Source organism: Sarcophilus harrisii, chromosome 5 (assembly GCF_902635505.1).
Source record: "Sarcophilus harrisii chromosome 5, mSarHar1.11, whole genome shotgun sequence".
Classification (NCBI taxonomy): domain Eukaryota; kingdom Metazoa; phylum Chordata; class Mammalia; order Dasyuromorphia; family Dasyuridae; genus Sarcophilus; species Sarcophilus harrisii.
In genome coordinates this window covers 88,941,212-88,956,301 of record NC_045430.1, presented here as the reverse complement: position 1 = coordinate 88,956,301, position 15,090 = coordinate 88,941,212, and the positions used below count along the sequence as shown (strand labels likewise).

Below are 15,090 nucleotides of genomic sequence, written 5' to 3'. Positions count from 1 at the left end.
TAAAAAGACCAAATGATTAATATGTATTTATGAGCCAAGAGGCAAAATTGAGGATACTATTTAAGTGCATATATAACAAGAAAAAACAAATTTCCATGACTTTTTTTATTAATGAGATTAAATATATAATTAAAGTTGCTTACAGTTTCTTCCTATTAATGAGCAGAATGTAATTCTTTTTGGGGTAGGCGCTGTGTTGCTTAATTAGTTCAAAGTGTTCCCTCATTAAAATTAATTGCAAATGTTCATCAGTTAAATGCTTATCTATAATGAGAGTTACATATTTAATTATTGAAAATATCTTTTCACATAGATAGGTGTGCTGAATACTGATATCCATCTATTAGCATATGATTGTAATTGAGCCAAAAAACTGAAAGTCTTAAAATTAGTTTTTTCTGGACACATTTCTGCTGTTGTAACACATTTAAGATTTAAGAAATTTTCTTGACTAACAGATGAGCTGCTTGGAAACTTACTTAGGGGCTTCCTTTTGGTTTTTAATATTTGTCAAGAAATTCTGCTTTCATTTGAAGTTTTCTTGTTTTTCTGACCATTGTTTTCTTATGAGTTGGGAATACTGTGTGATGAATGGTTAGTCTGGTAATGTCAAGATATATATTCTTTTAGCACAGCTGTAGTGTTATTGGCAGCTAAATAAATGGTTTAGTGCAGTGGTCCTCAAACTTGTTCTCAATATCTTTATCCTATTAAAAATGATTGAGGATCTGTCCAAAGAGTTTTTGTTTATGTGGTTTATAGTTATAGATATTGATCACATTGAAATTAAAAACTGATTATGAATTTGTAGACTCTGAAAGGATTCCAGAGATTCCCAGGATGCTCTGGACCAGACTTTGAGAACCACTGGTTTAGTGGATAGAATGCTGAGCTTAGAGTCAGGATTCCAAATGTAGCCTCAGACAATTAGTATCTGTGTGATCCTGGGCAAGTCAAATTACTATATTTGCTTTAATCCACTGGAGAAATAAATGGCAGATCACTCCATCTTTACTAAGAAAACACCATGGATAGGCTATCTTTGGGGTCATGAAAAGTCATATATGACTGGATGATAACATGTTATGATGTCATAAACATTGCCTTGCCATCTAATTCAATATCAAAATAATCCACACCCAACATTGATCCTTAAAAGAGTGACATTTAAAGTCATAATTCTTAGCTCATAGCTCTTGTCTATTTTTTACTGTAAAAATTGAAAAAAGTTCTCTTCATGGGTGGCAGCTAAGTAGTACAATGGACAGAATACAGGATCTGGAGATACAAATTCTGTCTCATATACTTAGACAAATTGCTTGACCTTTACGTTCCTTGTTTGAAAATTGGGGGTATTAGCACACATCTGTTGCTGTTACAAATATTGAGATAATACTTGTAAACTTTATTTCATTTTATATTATACCTCTATAAGGTAAAATTTCCAAGTATTGTTGTTAAGTCCATATGAGAAAACAAATTCTGAAGCATATGGACCATATGAGTCATATGGCCCTCTTGTTTAGCTTCTAGTTTGGAAGAAGAATACAGCACAATTTGCAGTGTAAGCAATTCACAAATAAGCTTAAATAAACATTATGTTACTTTAGAGACAGATTTGTGATTCCCCACTAGGACTTTGTCTACAACCCTTACCTGAATAAATAACTGAATTTTTGTGGTTGAGTCCAAATGAATTGATAACCTAGTGGCCAACTCTCTGTGATTAACTTTTTTGTTGAATTTATTTAGGCCAGTCCCTGAAAGACTTATCAGCAGGGCAATATCTTCTAGAACTAGTGTCTGATTTATGCATTCTTCAAAGTGAGTGAAGATCATATTTAATAGAAAAATGGACACTAGTAAAAAAAAGTTAGTAAAACGATTTGATGTGCACTCTAAATGGGGAAAGGCCATTGTCAATGAGAGATTGATAAATAGGATGATATGGATCTTTTTATATGCTTACTTAATATTGAGTTTATCCTTCCAACTAGTTGGACCTAGCTAACTATCCTTGAATTCTTTTTCTATTTTTGCAGTTCATATGGGCCATGAGGAACTTTAAAGGAGCAGATTTTGGAAAATGGATGAGCAACCAAGAACAGACGAAAGTTTTGCTGGCTGAACTGAAGGTTTCTATCTTTTAAGATACTTTCTATCTTTTAAGAGACTGAACTGTTTTCAACCAACATTGAGCAGGGTTATCAAGTTAGAGAGGACCTGAGTAATAAATGAAATACCAAGCTAAGGTCTTTTAGGAGTTAATACAGAGTCCCAAAGGCTGTAGCCCTCTTGATTTTTAAAACCTTTTCCCTCCTTTTTGTTATGATTATAAGACAAAAGATAGACATTATTATGAAATGATCTTGATTTCTGGCCTCTTTTCTCTACTTCCTTCCTTCCCTTGGTAACCTGATTTACAAATTCTTTCTTTTCAGGAGTTCCTGTCCAGACCACTGGAAAGCCCCACAGGCCGTTCACTTGCAACACAGCAGCGGCTGGCATGTGATGGCATTCTGAGGGCCTGCAACCAGCAAGTGGTGGCTGGGCTGGCTAGTCCCGAGCACCTGAGCAGCTTGTTGGAGCTGGTAGAGATGGCCTGTGATGGCTACTTGACAGCAACCCCTCATCGCTCACCTCTCTACTTGGAACGGATCCTCTTTGTTCTATTGAGAAATATTAGTGCCCAGGTGTCCCCAAAAGCTGTTCATCGCCTGATCCAGTCATTGCATGCTTGTCTCGTGCAGCATGTGCCCGTGACTACAAACCAGGACTATGAGACAATCGCCCGAGGGGCCTTTTCTTTGCTTTGGAAGAGGGCAGACGCAGCTGAGGATCAACATTCGGCCTTCTCTGTTCGCCTATGGGCTCTGAGCTTCTTGGTTCTCCTAGAGAATGAAAGTACCCCCTGTAAATTCCCCCATTTTTCTTCCCCGACGGCTTGTCAAGCTGAAGCTGCCTGCCGGCTCTTTGAAGCTAATGGTCATCCTTTGAGTGAGGCAGATACCTGCTTCCTCAATGAACAGCTCTCTACTCGTGTGATCAAAGTGCTGGTTGGTGAGGAAGCTGGCCCTTCGTGTGCTCTCTCCCCCCGCAGGGCCCTCTGCCTCCTAGAGCTCACCTTAGAGCGGTGCCGGCGGCTCTGCCTGCACCGCTGCTGTGATGAGGCCACCAGGGCTGTGCAGGAAGCCCAGGGTTACCTAGGAAACACAGACTTGGCCCCTAGCCTCCAGCTGTGCCAACTTGGGGTAGAACTGCAGAGACTGCTGCCGGGAGCTCTTGGGGTGGTGGGTGAGCTGTTGAGCAAAGCTGCTGCTACCCTTGATTTTGGTGTGCAGGGCCCATCATCTTCACTTAGGGCCCTTTCCGAGGCTTGCCAGTTCATCTTCTCAGTCCTAGAGAATGATACCCTGAAAAAGCATGATTCGGACACCGTCTTGGGCTTTTCTGCCTTCCTGGGCAAATACTGTCATCTTCTACGCCAGCTTCGGGACAATGTAAGTGAAGGATCAGAGAGGGGTTGGGGAGGGCCCATCTCAAGCTCCCTGCCAGCTGAGGCCTCCATCAGTCTGAAAACCTGCTCTCACCTTGACAGGCTTGCTGCCATCTCGAGAGATTCAGTGTTGGCAGCAGTCACGCTTAACCCCCAGCTGCCTCTCTTCTGGCTTTTTCTCCAGTTCAGGCTCTCACATACTTGCTTCCCTATTGATTAATTTTCTGCTCCTCTTTATCTTTGTAGCCTCCTGTGGATTGTCCCAAGCAGCAGCAAGTCTTGACTCAGATGCATTTTCATGGATTCCAACTTTATACCAAGATGGTTTATGATTTCTTCAATGGTTCTAAGGTACTCTTGGGTGGGTACAGTTGGGTTGTAGATATTTTCCTAAAAGTATTGCTTTGGTCTTGCTTAAAGGATCCAAATCCAATTTGATATTGTTGTTACGGTTATTTCTTTTAAGTGGTGGCAGGGGTTCCTGCCTTCTCTAATCTCATACCTATGTTTCTTCAGATAACTGAGTTGACTGACCTAACACAGCTAGGAGAGAGTTGTCGCCATGCTGTTGTCTGGATGCTCGAAGCTTTAGAGGGCCTAAAAGACCAAGAGCAGACAGAGTACCTTGGAATCACTGGTTAGTGCCTGGGTATTCTCTACTAGGGTGGTCATAAAAACTCTTAAGGGTATGTCTACATAGAAGCTTTCCTAAAAGGCTGGCCAAGCAATTGACACTTATAATGGGCCACTGGCTTTGTCACTGTGGAAGTTATAAAAGTAACCATTCACATTCCTGAATCTTACTAGCCAAGGAATAGAGAAAAAAGTGTTCACATGTACAGCCATCTTTTCAGTTTTCCATAGTAATGGAAATAATAATATAATAAAGTTTAATAAAATACATTACATATAATTGAGAGTTCACATATTAGAAGATCCTACAGATGCAGGGAATAAAAATAGGATAAATATAGTGTTAATCTAGGAAAACTTTATGAAGGAAAGCCAATCTTATTTTTATAATAGCTTTTAATTTTTCAAAATACATGCAGAGATACTTTTCAACATTTACTGTTGCAGAACCTTATGTTCCATATTTTTCTCCCTACCTCCTTCCCTTTCCCTTTTCCTGTCATCTTAGCCAATCAGAGAGATGTGTAGTGGTATCTCAGAGTTTGTCTTAATTTGTATTTCTTTAATCAATAGTGATTTAGAGCATTTTTTCATATGACTAGAAATGGCTTTAATTTCTAATTCTGAAAATTGTCTGTTCATATCATTTCATCATTTATTAATTAGAGAATAAGTCAAATCTTTTTTTAAGGAAAATGATAGAAAGAGTTGTTGGCATATGAAATAAATTGATGCTAGCTTGGTTAGCCTTTGCAATGGTCTGGAAAAAAAGTTGTTTGTTTGCTCTTTAATGAGATATGTGATTTTATTGGGGAAGATATTTCCCTATGAGAAATATCCTTCATCAGTGCAGTTTAGGCACCTGCAATTTAGTCTTTTAGGGTTTCCCACAATTTCTATGGGTGGGACTTGAGTCAAAAACTTTCTGATTTAGAGGTCAGTTTTTTCTCCATGTGTCACACTGCTAATTTTATTTAGGGAAAAGCAAATTTGTGTTATTGGAATGGCCTGCCCAGGCCTAGATGTTGGAATCGTAATTTTATTTCCCCCATCCTGGTTAGCAGTTGAGACAGTAGTGGGGAATGGGAATTGGACTTCTGATGTTCCTTTCTCTTGCCTGGCAGCCTGCTGTACCAGTCACTTGGCATACAGATTCTACAGCCAGAAGCTTTATGCAGAGGCCAGCTCTGTCACTGAGCCTTTCTGTCAGAAGATGGGATTGGCAAAACCTGGAACATACTCTGGACTACTTCCAGAAAGGGTAAGGAGGGGAAAGGGACAATTGAATTTAGTAAATGGTTGGGATTTTCTAGGTATCTGGGTAGTCTTCTCTCCTAAATGAGGCAGTATCATAGATGTGCCTAGGCTGTGCCTATTGGCTTAGGAGGTCAGAAGCTTTCTCTATCTAGCCCAAGGCCTTTACATGATTATGGACTTGGACTCCTGGTTAAGTTAATCACACCAGTCTTAAGTTTTGTTTTTCCTTTTATATTTACCTGGTAATGTTGAACATGAAAACAGGAACTGTGCCTTCCTCCTTTCCCCCCATTTTAATACATGATTTTAAAAAAAAAAATTTTTTTTATTATAGCTTTTTATTTACAAGTTATATGCATGGATAATTTTATAGCACTGACAATTGCCAAACCTTTTGTTTCAATTTTTCCCCCTCTTTCCTCCCATCTCCTCCCACCAATGGCAGGTTGACCAATACATGTTAAGTATGTTAAAGTATAAATTAAATACAATATAATCATACATGTCTTAACAGTTATTTTGCTGTACAAAAAGAATTGGAGTTTGAAATAGTGTACAATTAGCCTGTGAAGGAAATAAAAAATGCAGGCAGGCAAAAATATAGGAATTGGGAATTCAATGTAATGGTTTTTAGTCATCTCCCAGAGTTCTTTCCCTAGGTGTATCTAGTTCAATTCATTACTGCTCTATTGGAGCTGATTTGGTTCATCTCATTGTTGAAGATGGCCATGTCCATCAGAATTGATCATCATATATATAGTATTGTTGTTGAAGTATATAATGATCTCCTGGTCCTGCTCATTTCACTCAGCATCAGTTCGTGTAAGTCTCTCCAGGCCTTTCTGAAATCATCTTGCTGGTCATTTCTTACCGAACAATAATATTCCATAACATTCACATACCACAATTTATTCAGCCATTCTCCGATTCATGGGCATCCACTCAGTTTCCAGTTTCTGGCCACTACAAAGAGGGCTGCCACAAACATTCTTGCACATGTGGATCCCTTTCCCTCCTTTAAGGTCTCTTTGGGATATAAGCCCAATAGTAACACTACTGGATCAAAGGGTATGCACAGTTTGATAACTTTTTGAGCATAGTTCCAAATCGCTCTCCAGAATGGCTGGATGTAATGCATGATTTTTTTTTTTTTTTAATAAAGCTTTTTATTTTCTTTTTTTTCTTTTTTTTTTTTTTTTTATTTAATAGCCTTTTATTTACAGGATATATACATGGGTAACTTTACAGCATTAACAATTGCCAAACCTCTTGTTCCAATTTTTCACCTCTTACCCCCCCCCCCTCCCCTAGATGGCAGGATGACCAGTAGATGTTAAATATATTAAAATATAAATTAGATACACAATAAGTATACCTGACCAAAACGTTATTTAATGCATGATTTTTTAAAACACATCACCTAAGCCCTGCCCTATAAAAAAAAAGTTACACTAACTTGATCTGTTATTAGCAACCAGTTCTGATAGAGCAAGCAATATTCTTCACCCATTCTTCTGACTCTGAGAAAATAGATGCCATCAAAAAATGGCCTTTGAAATTGGTATACATTTAATTTTCTTTGCTCAGCTATCATCATTATATTACTTAATTTGATTCTTTTCATATTGTATTCTCCCATTTTGTTTTTAGTTTTTGTTCTTTTCTTTTTTTTTTTTTTTTTGGTGAGGCATTTGTGTTAAGTGACTTGCCCAGATTCACACAGCTAGTAAGTGTTCTCCATTTAATTGCCCCTTATTTTTAGTTTTCCAAGAAATAAGTATTTAACATGATCTTCCTACGACTTTAATGAAATTAAATTAAAAACAATAACAAAGACCTAAATACATATCTATATAGTCCAGCAAAACAAATTTTCACATTAGTCATGTCCAAAGGTGTATTGTCTCTTTTTGCATATCACCTCTTATCAGGAGGAGACTGTTTCATCTCCATTCTCCTGGTTTCATGGCTTATCATTATATTGGTCAGAGTTCTAAATTCTTTCAAACTTCTTTTTTGCCATAAATATATTTTTCTTGTAGTTCTAATAACTTTGTTTCAGTTCATAAAAATCTCCCCAGTTTTCTCTAAAATTGTCCCATTTCATTATTTCTTATGTCACAATTATATTCTATTATATCCTAATACATTCATATATCATAATGTGTTTAGCCATTCCTAATAAGAGGAGACGCCCTTATTTTCCAGTTTTGGGCTACAAAAAAACTATAACATAAGTATTTTTGTACATATAGATCCTTTTCATCTTTCTTTAATTTTTTTGGGATATAGGCTAGTATTGATATTGCTGGGTCAAAGACTATGCACAATTGGATAACTTTCTGCTATAGTTATCTGGTTGTTGGGAGGCGATTTAGAGCATTTTTCACATGATTGTTGATAGCTTGGATTTTTTCCTTTTAAGATTTAAGTGCTTCTGTCTTTTGATCATTTATTGAGGTATGACATATAAATTTGAATCAGTTCCTTTGCTTTTGTTTTTGTTTTTTGTTTGTTTTGGAGGCAGTCAGGGTTAATTGACTTTCTCCCAGGATCACACAGCTTGTAAGTATCTGAGGCTAGATTTGAGCTCATGAACTCCTCCTGACTCTTGGAAATGAGACCTTTAGCAGAGAAACTTTTTATAAAGATTGTTTCCTGGTTAACTGTTTTCCTCCTAATTTTTACTACATTAAATTTATTTATGCAAAAATTTTTAAATTTGTTATAATCAAAATTACTTTTTTTACCTTGTATAATGCTTTCCATCTTTTGTTTGGCCATGAATTCTTCCCTATCCATAAATCCAAAAGGTAATTTCTTCCTTGCTTCTTTAATTTGTTTATGATGTGATCTTTTTTGATAAGGCTTATCTTGGTATGTTTTGTGAGGTGCTGGTCTTAATTTAATTTCTGCCAGACTCTTTGTCTAGTTTTTCCAGAATTTTTGTTAGTGAGTCCTACAGTAACTTCTTTGGAACTCTTCCTACAGTAGATTCTTTGGATTTGCTAAATACTATCCTACTGTTTGCTTATGTATGTGCCTAATGTGTTCCACTGATTAACTTTTTAAAACTAGTATTAAATTGTTTTAATGATTAGTGCTTTGTAGGAGAGTTTGAGATTTAGTACTGACAGATTTCCTACCTTACCACCTTTTTTTCATTATTATCCTTGAGATTCCTTTTGTTCTTCCCTATGAATGTTACTGGAGTTTTTTTTAAGTTCTGTAAAATTCTTTTGATCCTTAAATTGTTATAGCACTAAATAAGTAAATTAATTTAGTTAGCCTTGTCATTTTATTATATTGGTTTCAACAATCATTGTTTCTCCACTTATTTAGGTCTGTCTTTATTTTTATAAAAAGTATTTTATACTTTTATTCACATAGTTTTTTGGTGAATCTTGGATGATGCACTCTCAAGTTATTTATAGCTTCTTGCTATTTTGTTATATAGCTTGCTATATAGCTATAGCTATTTTTTTTTTTTTTTTTTTTTTTAATTTAATAGCCTTTTATTTACAGGATATATGTATGGGTAACTTTACAGCATTAACAATTGCCAAACCTCTTGTTCCAATTTTTCACCTCTTACCCCTCACCCCCTCCCCCAGATGGCAGGAGCTATAGCTATTTTGAATGGAATTTCTCTTTTTATCTCCTGATGGGTATTATTGGTTGTGTAAAAGGAACACAAATTATTGTTGGAAACAAATTCCTGAACCCCAAACAAGGGCGCAATAAATGAACGATTTTAAGATGAGTGAAGCATTTTAAACTTTTAATACACTCCTATAAGAAGCAGATGTTAAAACTCAAAATGAGCTGACATACAATTTTCAGGAGCAAGAGCATAGCCTTTTAATCATCTCTCTTTCATCTTCCCAATGGCTGGGGAGGTAAGGTTAACATTTTTTCATCGATTTTTTTACAACATACAACCCTTACTATGTCCTCCCACTCCCCTTCTGTTACATACATTGCATGACCATTGAAATGAGCCTTATCTCCTGTGGAGAAGTTCATATTTATGAAACTAAATTTATTTTCAGTTTTTTATAATAACTTTTTATTGACAGAATCCATGCCAGGGTAATTTTTTACAACGTTATCCCTTGCACTCACTTCTGTTCCGATCTTTTTCTCCTCCCTTCCTCCACCCCCTCCCCCAGATGGCAAACAGTCCTATACATGTTAAATAGGTCACGGTACATCCTAGATACAATATATGTGTGCATAACTGAACAGTTCTCTTGTTGCACAGGGAGAATTGGATTCAGAAGGTAGAAATAACCCGGGAAGAAAAACAAAAATGTAAACAGTTTACATTCATTTCCCAGTGTTCTTTCTTTGGGTGTAGCTGCTTCTGTCCATCATTGATCAATTGAAACTGAGTTAGATCTTCTCTTTGTCAAAGAAATCCTCTTCCATCAGAATACATCCTCATTCATTATCGTTGTTGACACATATAATGATCTCCTGGTTCTGCTCATTTCACTCAGCATCAGTTCATGTAAGTCTCTCCAAGCTTCTCTGTATTCATCCTGCTGGTCATTTTCATAACATTCATATACCACAATTTACCCAACCATTCTCCAATTGATGGGCATCCATTCATTTTCCAGTTTCTAGCCACTACAAACAGGGCTGCCACAAACATTTTGGCACATACAGGTCCCTTTCCCTTCTTTAGTATCTCTTTGGGGTATAAGCCCAGTAATCAGCTTTTTTTTTTTTTTTTTTTTTTTTTTTTTTTAAACTGCACAGTTAGTTCTGTCCAGCTTTACCTAGTTTAAATTGGTTTCATAAACTCCCTTGCTTCCCTCTTCTGAGCTACTTCAGTTCCAGAGTTTCAGTTTTCTTCTACTATAGGAACATAACTGTTTATTGTTTCTCAAATTATTTACGTGGATTTACCTTATATCCTATAAATCTGCTTGTTGATAATGATTTCAGTTAATTTTAATTGACTAAGATTATCTAAATATATCATTATTTGCAAAAAAAAAAAACAAAAAACCCTATAATTTTGTTTTCTCTTTATGCTTATTTCCTTGGTTTCCTTTTCTTGTTTTATTATTATTTTAAATAGTTGTGCTAATAATGGACATTTTTTGTCCCTGATCTTACTGGAAAGGTTCTAATTCTTCTCTATTATAAATAATGTTTGCTGTTGGTTTTAGATGAATGCCTTTTACTATATTGAGGAAAGGGCTATTTATTCCTGTGATTTTTTTTTTTTTAGAGTATTTAGTAGAGTATTTTATCAAAAGCCTTTCCAATAACTATTGACATAATTATATAGTTTTTATTTTATTGTATTAGTTATTATTATGGTCTATTATATTTATACTCTTTGCTTTCCTGCATTCCTGGTGTAAGCCAACCAGGTAATAGTGTATAAACTTTCTGAGTAGTTGTAACCTACTTGTTAATATTATATCTTAAGGTTTTTATATAAATGTTCTGTAGGGATATTAACCTGTTGGGTTTTCATTTTTTCTTTACTTTGTCTAGTTAGATATTAAGGTCATATTTATATCATAGAAAGAGATTGAAACAGTACCTTCTTTTCTTACTATCAAAACAGTATGTTTTATTAGAATTAATTTTTAAAAAATTTTATAGCGTTCCCTTGTGAATCAGCCCATCTGCTCCTGTATTTTTTTCCCTTTGGGAATTCATTTATAGTTTGTTTAATTTCTTTTTCTGATAAATGGTTACTTAGTCTATTTATTTTATTAATTTGGTTATTTTATACTCTTGCAGATATTTATTTATTTCCTCTAGGTTAGTTTTGTTAGCATTTAATTGAGCAAACTATATCTTAATAATTTCCTTTATTTTCTCTTTTTAAATTTTTGATATGGACAGTTAAGCTCTCTTTAACCCAGGTTAGCTGACTATAGTGTTTAAAGCAGTTCCTAATTTTGTAACATTGGTCTTTTTTGCATTAACTTTATTAAAATCTTTAATTTCCATTATCTATACATATTATTTAGTGAGAGTTTTGATTTGTTTATTGTTCAGTTTTTTTTCAATTGGTTGCCCAATTCGCTGATTTGTTCTTTTTCTCTTTTGTTTATGAAGGCATTCAGAGATATGAATTTTCCTTTCTGAACTACTTTAGTTATTATGTGTCATTGTATCGGCAATTTGTTTTTGACCCATTCTTTAGAATCATGTCACTTAGGCTCTGATTATTTTAAAATATTTTCTATAAGAAACAATATAATTTTATTGCATTATGATCAATAATGTGTATTTGTTATTCCTGCTTTTCAGTATATTTTGTTGAGGTCTTTGTTTTTGTAATGGTGTCATGTATAGCAAAGAAGTAATGTAAATTCTTTTCTATTCCTATTCAGTAAAATACAGAGATTTGTCATACTTAATTTTTCTAAAATTCTATGTAGGCCCTTCTTTCTTACTTAGTTTTGGTTTATTAAAGTGGCATATTAAAAGTCCTTCATTATTATAGTTTTACTATCTATTTTTCAATTAATTTTTTCTTTAAATATTTAGATGTTAATAGGGACATCTATATTAAGTACTGAGATTGATTTATCATCTATGGTGCTTTTGAGAATAATACAATTTCTCTTCTTTATATTTATTGTAACCTTACCTGAAATCAGTAAGTTATGGCTAACTCTGTTTTTTTGACTTCAACTGAAGTATGATAGATTTTCTTCCAGTCCCTCATTTTAATTCTATGAATCTCTGTTTTTCAGGTGTGTGTCTTGTAAATAACATATTGTTGGATTCTAGTTTTTAATAATTTTACTGTAATCTCTTTTACGGACAAGTTCCATTTGTATTCATAGTTTAGATTGTTAATTGTATATTTCCTGTTAGCCTGTCTTATACTTTTTTCTCTCTTTATTTGTACCTCCTTCTTTTTAAATGAGAAGGTAGTAAAGGAGAATTTTCCTGATACTTGTGATCTCTAAGTGAGCATCCTATTTCCTTTTTATTATTTTTTGCTTTTAAATCATCTGTCTTCCTCCTATATTCAGGATTGTTTGGCTTATAAATTATTCTTTTACCTATCTTTCCTGCTTTCTCCTTTTCTTTCCTCCTCTCCCCTTTTCCCTTGTTCCCTCCCATCCAATTTCCCTTTGAAGTTGAATATATTTTTATTCTGAGATTGCTTTGAGGAAGGGGAATATAATAATTATATTCAATTTTTATCTCATTCATTCAAAATAAGGTTCATTGGATGTACACTCCCTTAACCCTTTCCTCCATGACTCCATTCTTTTAATCTTATGTACTTATGTTGTGTGGTAATGATTTCTCTTCCTCAATTCCTCCTTTGCAGGATAATCCTCTCACCTCTCCTTAGAAAACAAGTGTTTAATTATGATTAATATATGTTAGATTCTGTGTGAAAATACAGATACAAGTAGAGAGTCATTCCTTTTTCTCAAAAGCTCACATTCTTTTTAAAAAAAATTTCAATAGTATTTTATTTTTGCAAATACATGTAAAGATAGTTTTCAACATTAATTTTTTTGAAATCTATTTTATTTTATTTTATCCTTTATTAAAGCCTTTTATTTTTCAAAACATGCATGGACAATTCTTTACCACCCTGTGTTCCAATTCCCCTCTCCCCCCTTAACTCCATACCCTCCCTTAGTTGGCAAGTAGTCCAATATATGTTAAACATGGTAGAAATATATGTTAAACCCAATATATGCATACATATTTATATAATTATCTTGCCACACAAGAAAAATCAAATCAAACCAGATAAAAAAAAAGGGAAGCAAAATAAAATGCAAGAAAACAACAAAAAGAGTGAAAATGCTATGTTGGAACTACACCCAGTTCCCACCTTCCTATCTCTGGGTGTAGATGGCTCTCTGCATCATTAAACAATTGGAACTGGTTTGAATCATCTCATTGTTGAAGAGAGCCAAGTCCATCAGAATTGATCATTGTACAATCTTCTTGTCATGCACCTCTCATTTTTGTAAAATTTCCTGAAAGCAACAAATTTTTTAATTCAAATTTTTAATCTGCTACACATTTCCATTGCAGGGGTAAATTTTCCTCCTCCCTATTTTTCCTCACAATCCTTCTTACCCTATTTGTCCTATCTCTGCCCACTCCTCTGCTTTACTTCTGCCCACTCCTCTGCTTTACTTCTATCTACTACTTGGCTTTCCTATCTTTAACCTACTTACTTCTCTAAAAGCCCTTTCCTTACCTTCTCCCTCTACCCTCTTATTTCTTTCTCAATTTAGAAGTAAAATACCAGTTAAGTGTACCTGCCCTTTTTTCTGTTAGCTTTTTCTGTATCAGTTTTTCTTTTACGTTTCATTTTTATCAGATAATCATATCTTCAACTGTCAGACCCCCACACTGTCTGCAAAATAAGTTTCCAAGACTGAGATTGCTTCCAGGTCTTGTTTGTTGATTCTACAGAGTTGGCCTGGAGGTGCTTGCACTTCACTTCAGCCTGTCCCTGAGACCTGGAGTTGGGTCTTTTCTGGGGTCTTCTTGCATTGTTTTAGGAGGACAACTGCTTGATTCCATGTTTATTTCTGCTGCTCTCAGGCTTTTTGTACTAGAGGAAATTTAGAGTGGAAAATGTTCTGACCCATTTCATCATCTCAGAATTCTCCCCAGGCCCACAATCATTTTAATCTTTATCTCTGACCCTTAAAGACAGTAGGATTTTGAGAAGACATTTGTTTCTCATCCTTCTATTAACACATAAACAGTTCATCCTCACATATTTCCTTTCACTTATACAAATATGTGTGGCTTTCTACATTTTCCCTAATCAAAATATTTTCATTTTCAGATGTATGCTCAGCCTTTTTTTCACCAGAGATGGTTTTAAAAGCTGTGGTCTATTAAAGGTCCTTTCCCCCTGTGTCTCATACTTAGTTTTGCTGGGTAGAATATACTAGGTTTTAACTTTTTCTCTTGCTTTTTGGAGTATTATATTCCAAGTTCACCTCTCTTTTACAGTGGTAAGTACTAAGTCTATGTAATCCTTATTGTGGTTCTTTGATATTTGAACTTCTTTTTTTAGCTGCATCTGGTATTTTTTTCTTTGACCTGGAAGCTTTGAATTTGACCATACTGTGCTTAGGCAATTTTCATTTTGGGGTTTTTTTCTGGAGTTGATTAGTAGATTCTTTCCCTTTTCATATTTCCTCAGGTTCTAGATGTTAGGTTAAAACTCAGCTGTTATACTTTTCATTTATTTTATTAGTAATGTGGGGTATTTTAAGACATTTATTGCTCATTTGAATTTTTTCTGAAAATTGTATATCCTTTGACCTGGGAGAGAATGTCCCTTGGTTTATATATTTGTGTCAGTTATTTGTATCTTGGATGGTAGACTTATTTTTATTTTTTTAATAATAGTTTTTTTATTTTCAAAATATATGCAAAGATAGTTTTCAACATTTACTCTTGCAAAACCTTGTGTTCCAAATTTTTGCCCTTCCCTTCTTCCTTGTTCCCTTTCCTAGACAGCAAGTAATCCAATATATGTTAACCACGTGCAGTTCTGTAATGTATATTTTCACATTTATCATGTTGCATAAGAAAAATAAGATCAAAAAGGAGAAAAATGAGAAAGCAAAAAAAAAAAAAGCAAGCAAATACTAACAAAAAACAAAAAAAATACTAATAAATACTAACAAAAAAGGTGAAAAAGCTATGTTGTGATCCGCATT

General features: G+C 34.6%; 1 protein-coding gene across 5 annotated transcripts in view; it reads left to right on the top strand.

Moving 5' to 3' along the window:
- Nucleotides 1–15,090, top strand: part of LOC100921010 (molybdate-anion transporter) — an 82,671-nt gene that overhangs the window by 37,659 nt on the left and 29,922 nt on the right. For all 5 annotated transcript variants that reach the window (XM_031937802.1, XM_023505455.2, XM_012551635.3 and 2 more), the window contains 5 exons: nucleotides 2,043–2,135; nucleotides 2,442–3,500; nucleotides 3,743–3,847; nucleotides 4,013–4,133; nucleotides 5,254–5,390. In XM_031937802.1, the coding sequence (XP_031793662.1) occupies nucleotides 2,055–2,135; nucleotides 2,442–3,500; nucleotides 3,743–3,847; nucleotides 4,013–4,133; nucleotides 5,254–5,390 (1,503 nt within the window). In that variant the 5' untranslated portion in view covers nucleotides 2,043–2,054. The remainder of the gene's footprint in view (nucleotides 1–2,042; nucleotides 2,136–2,441; nucleotides 3,501–3,742; nucleotides 3,848–4,012; nucleotides 4,134–5,253; nucleotides 5,391–15,090) is intronic.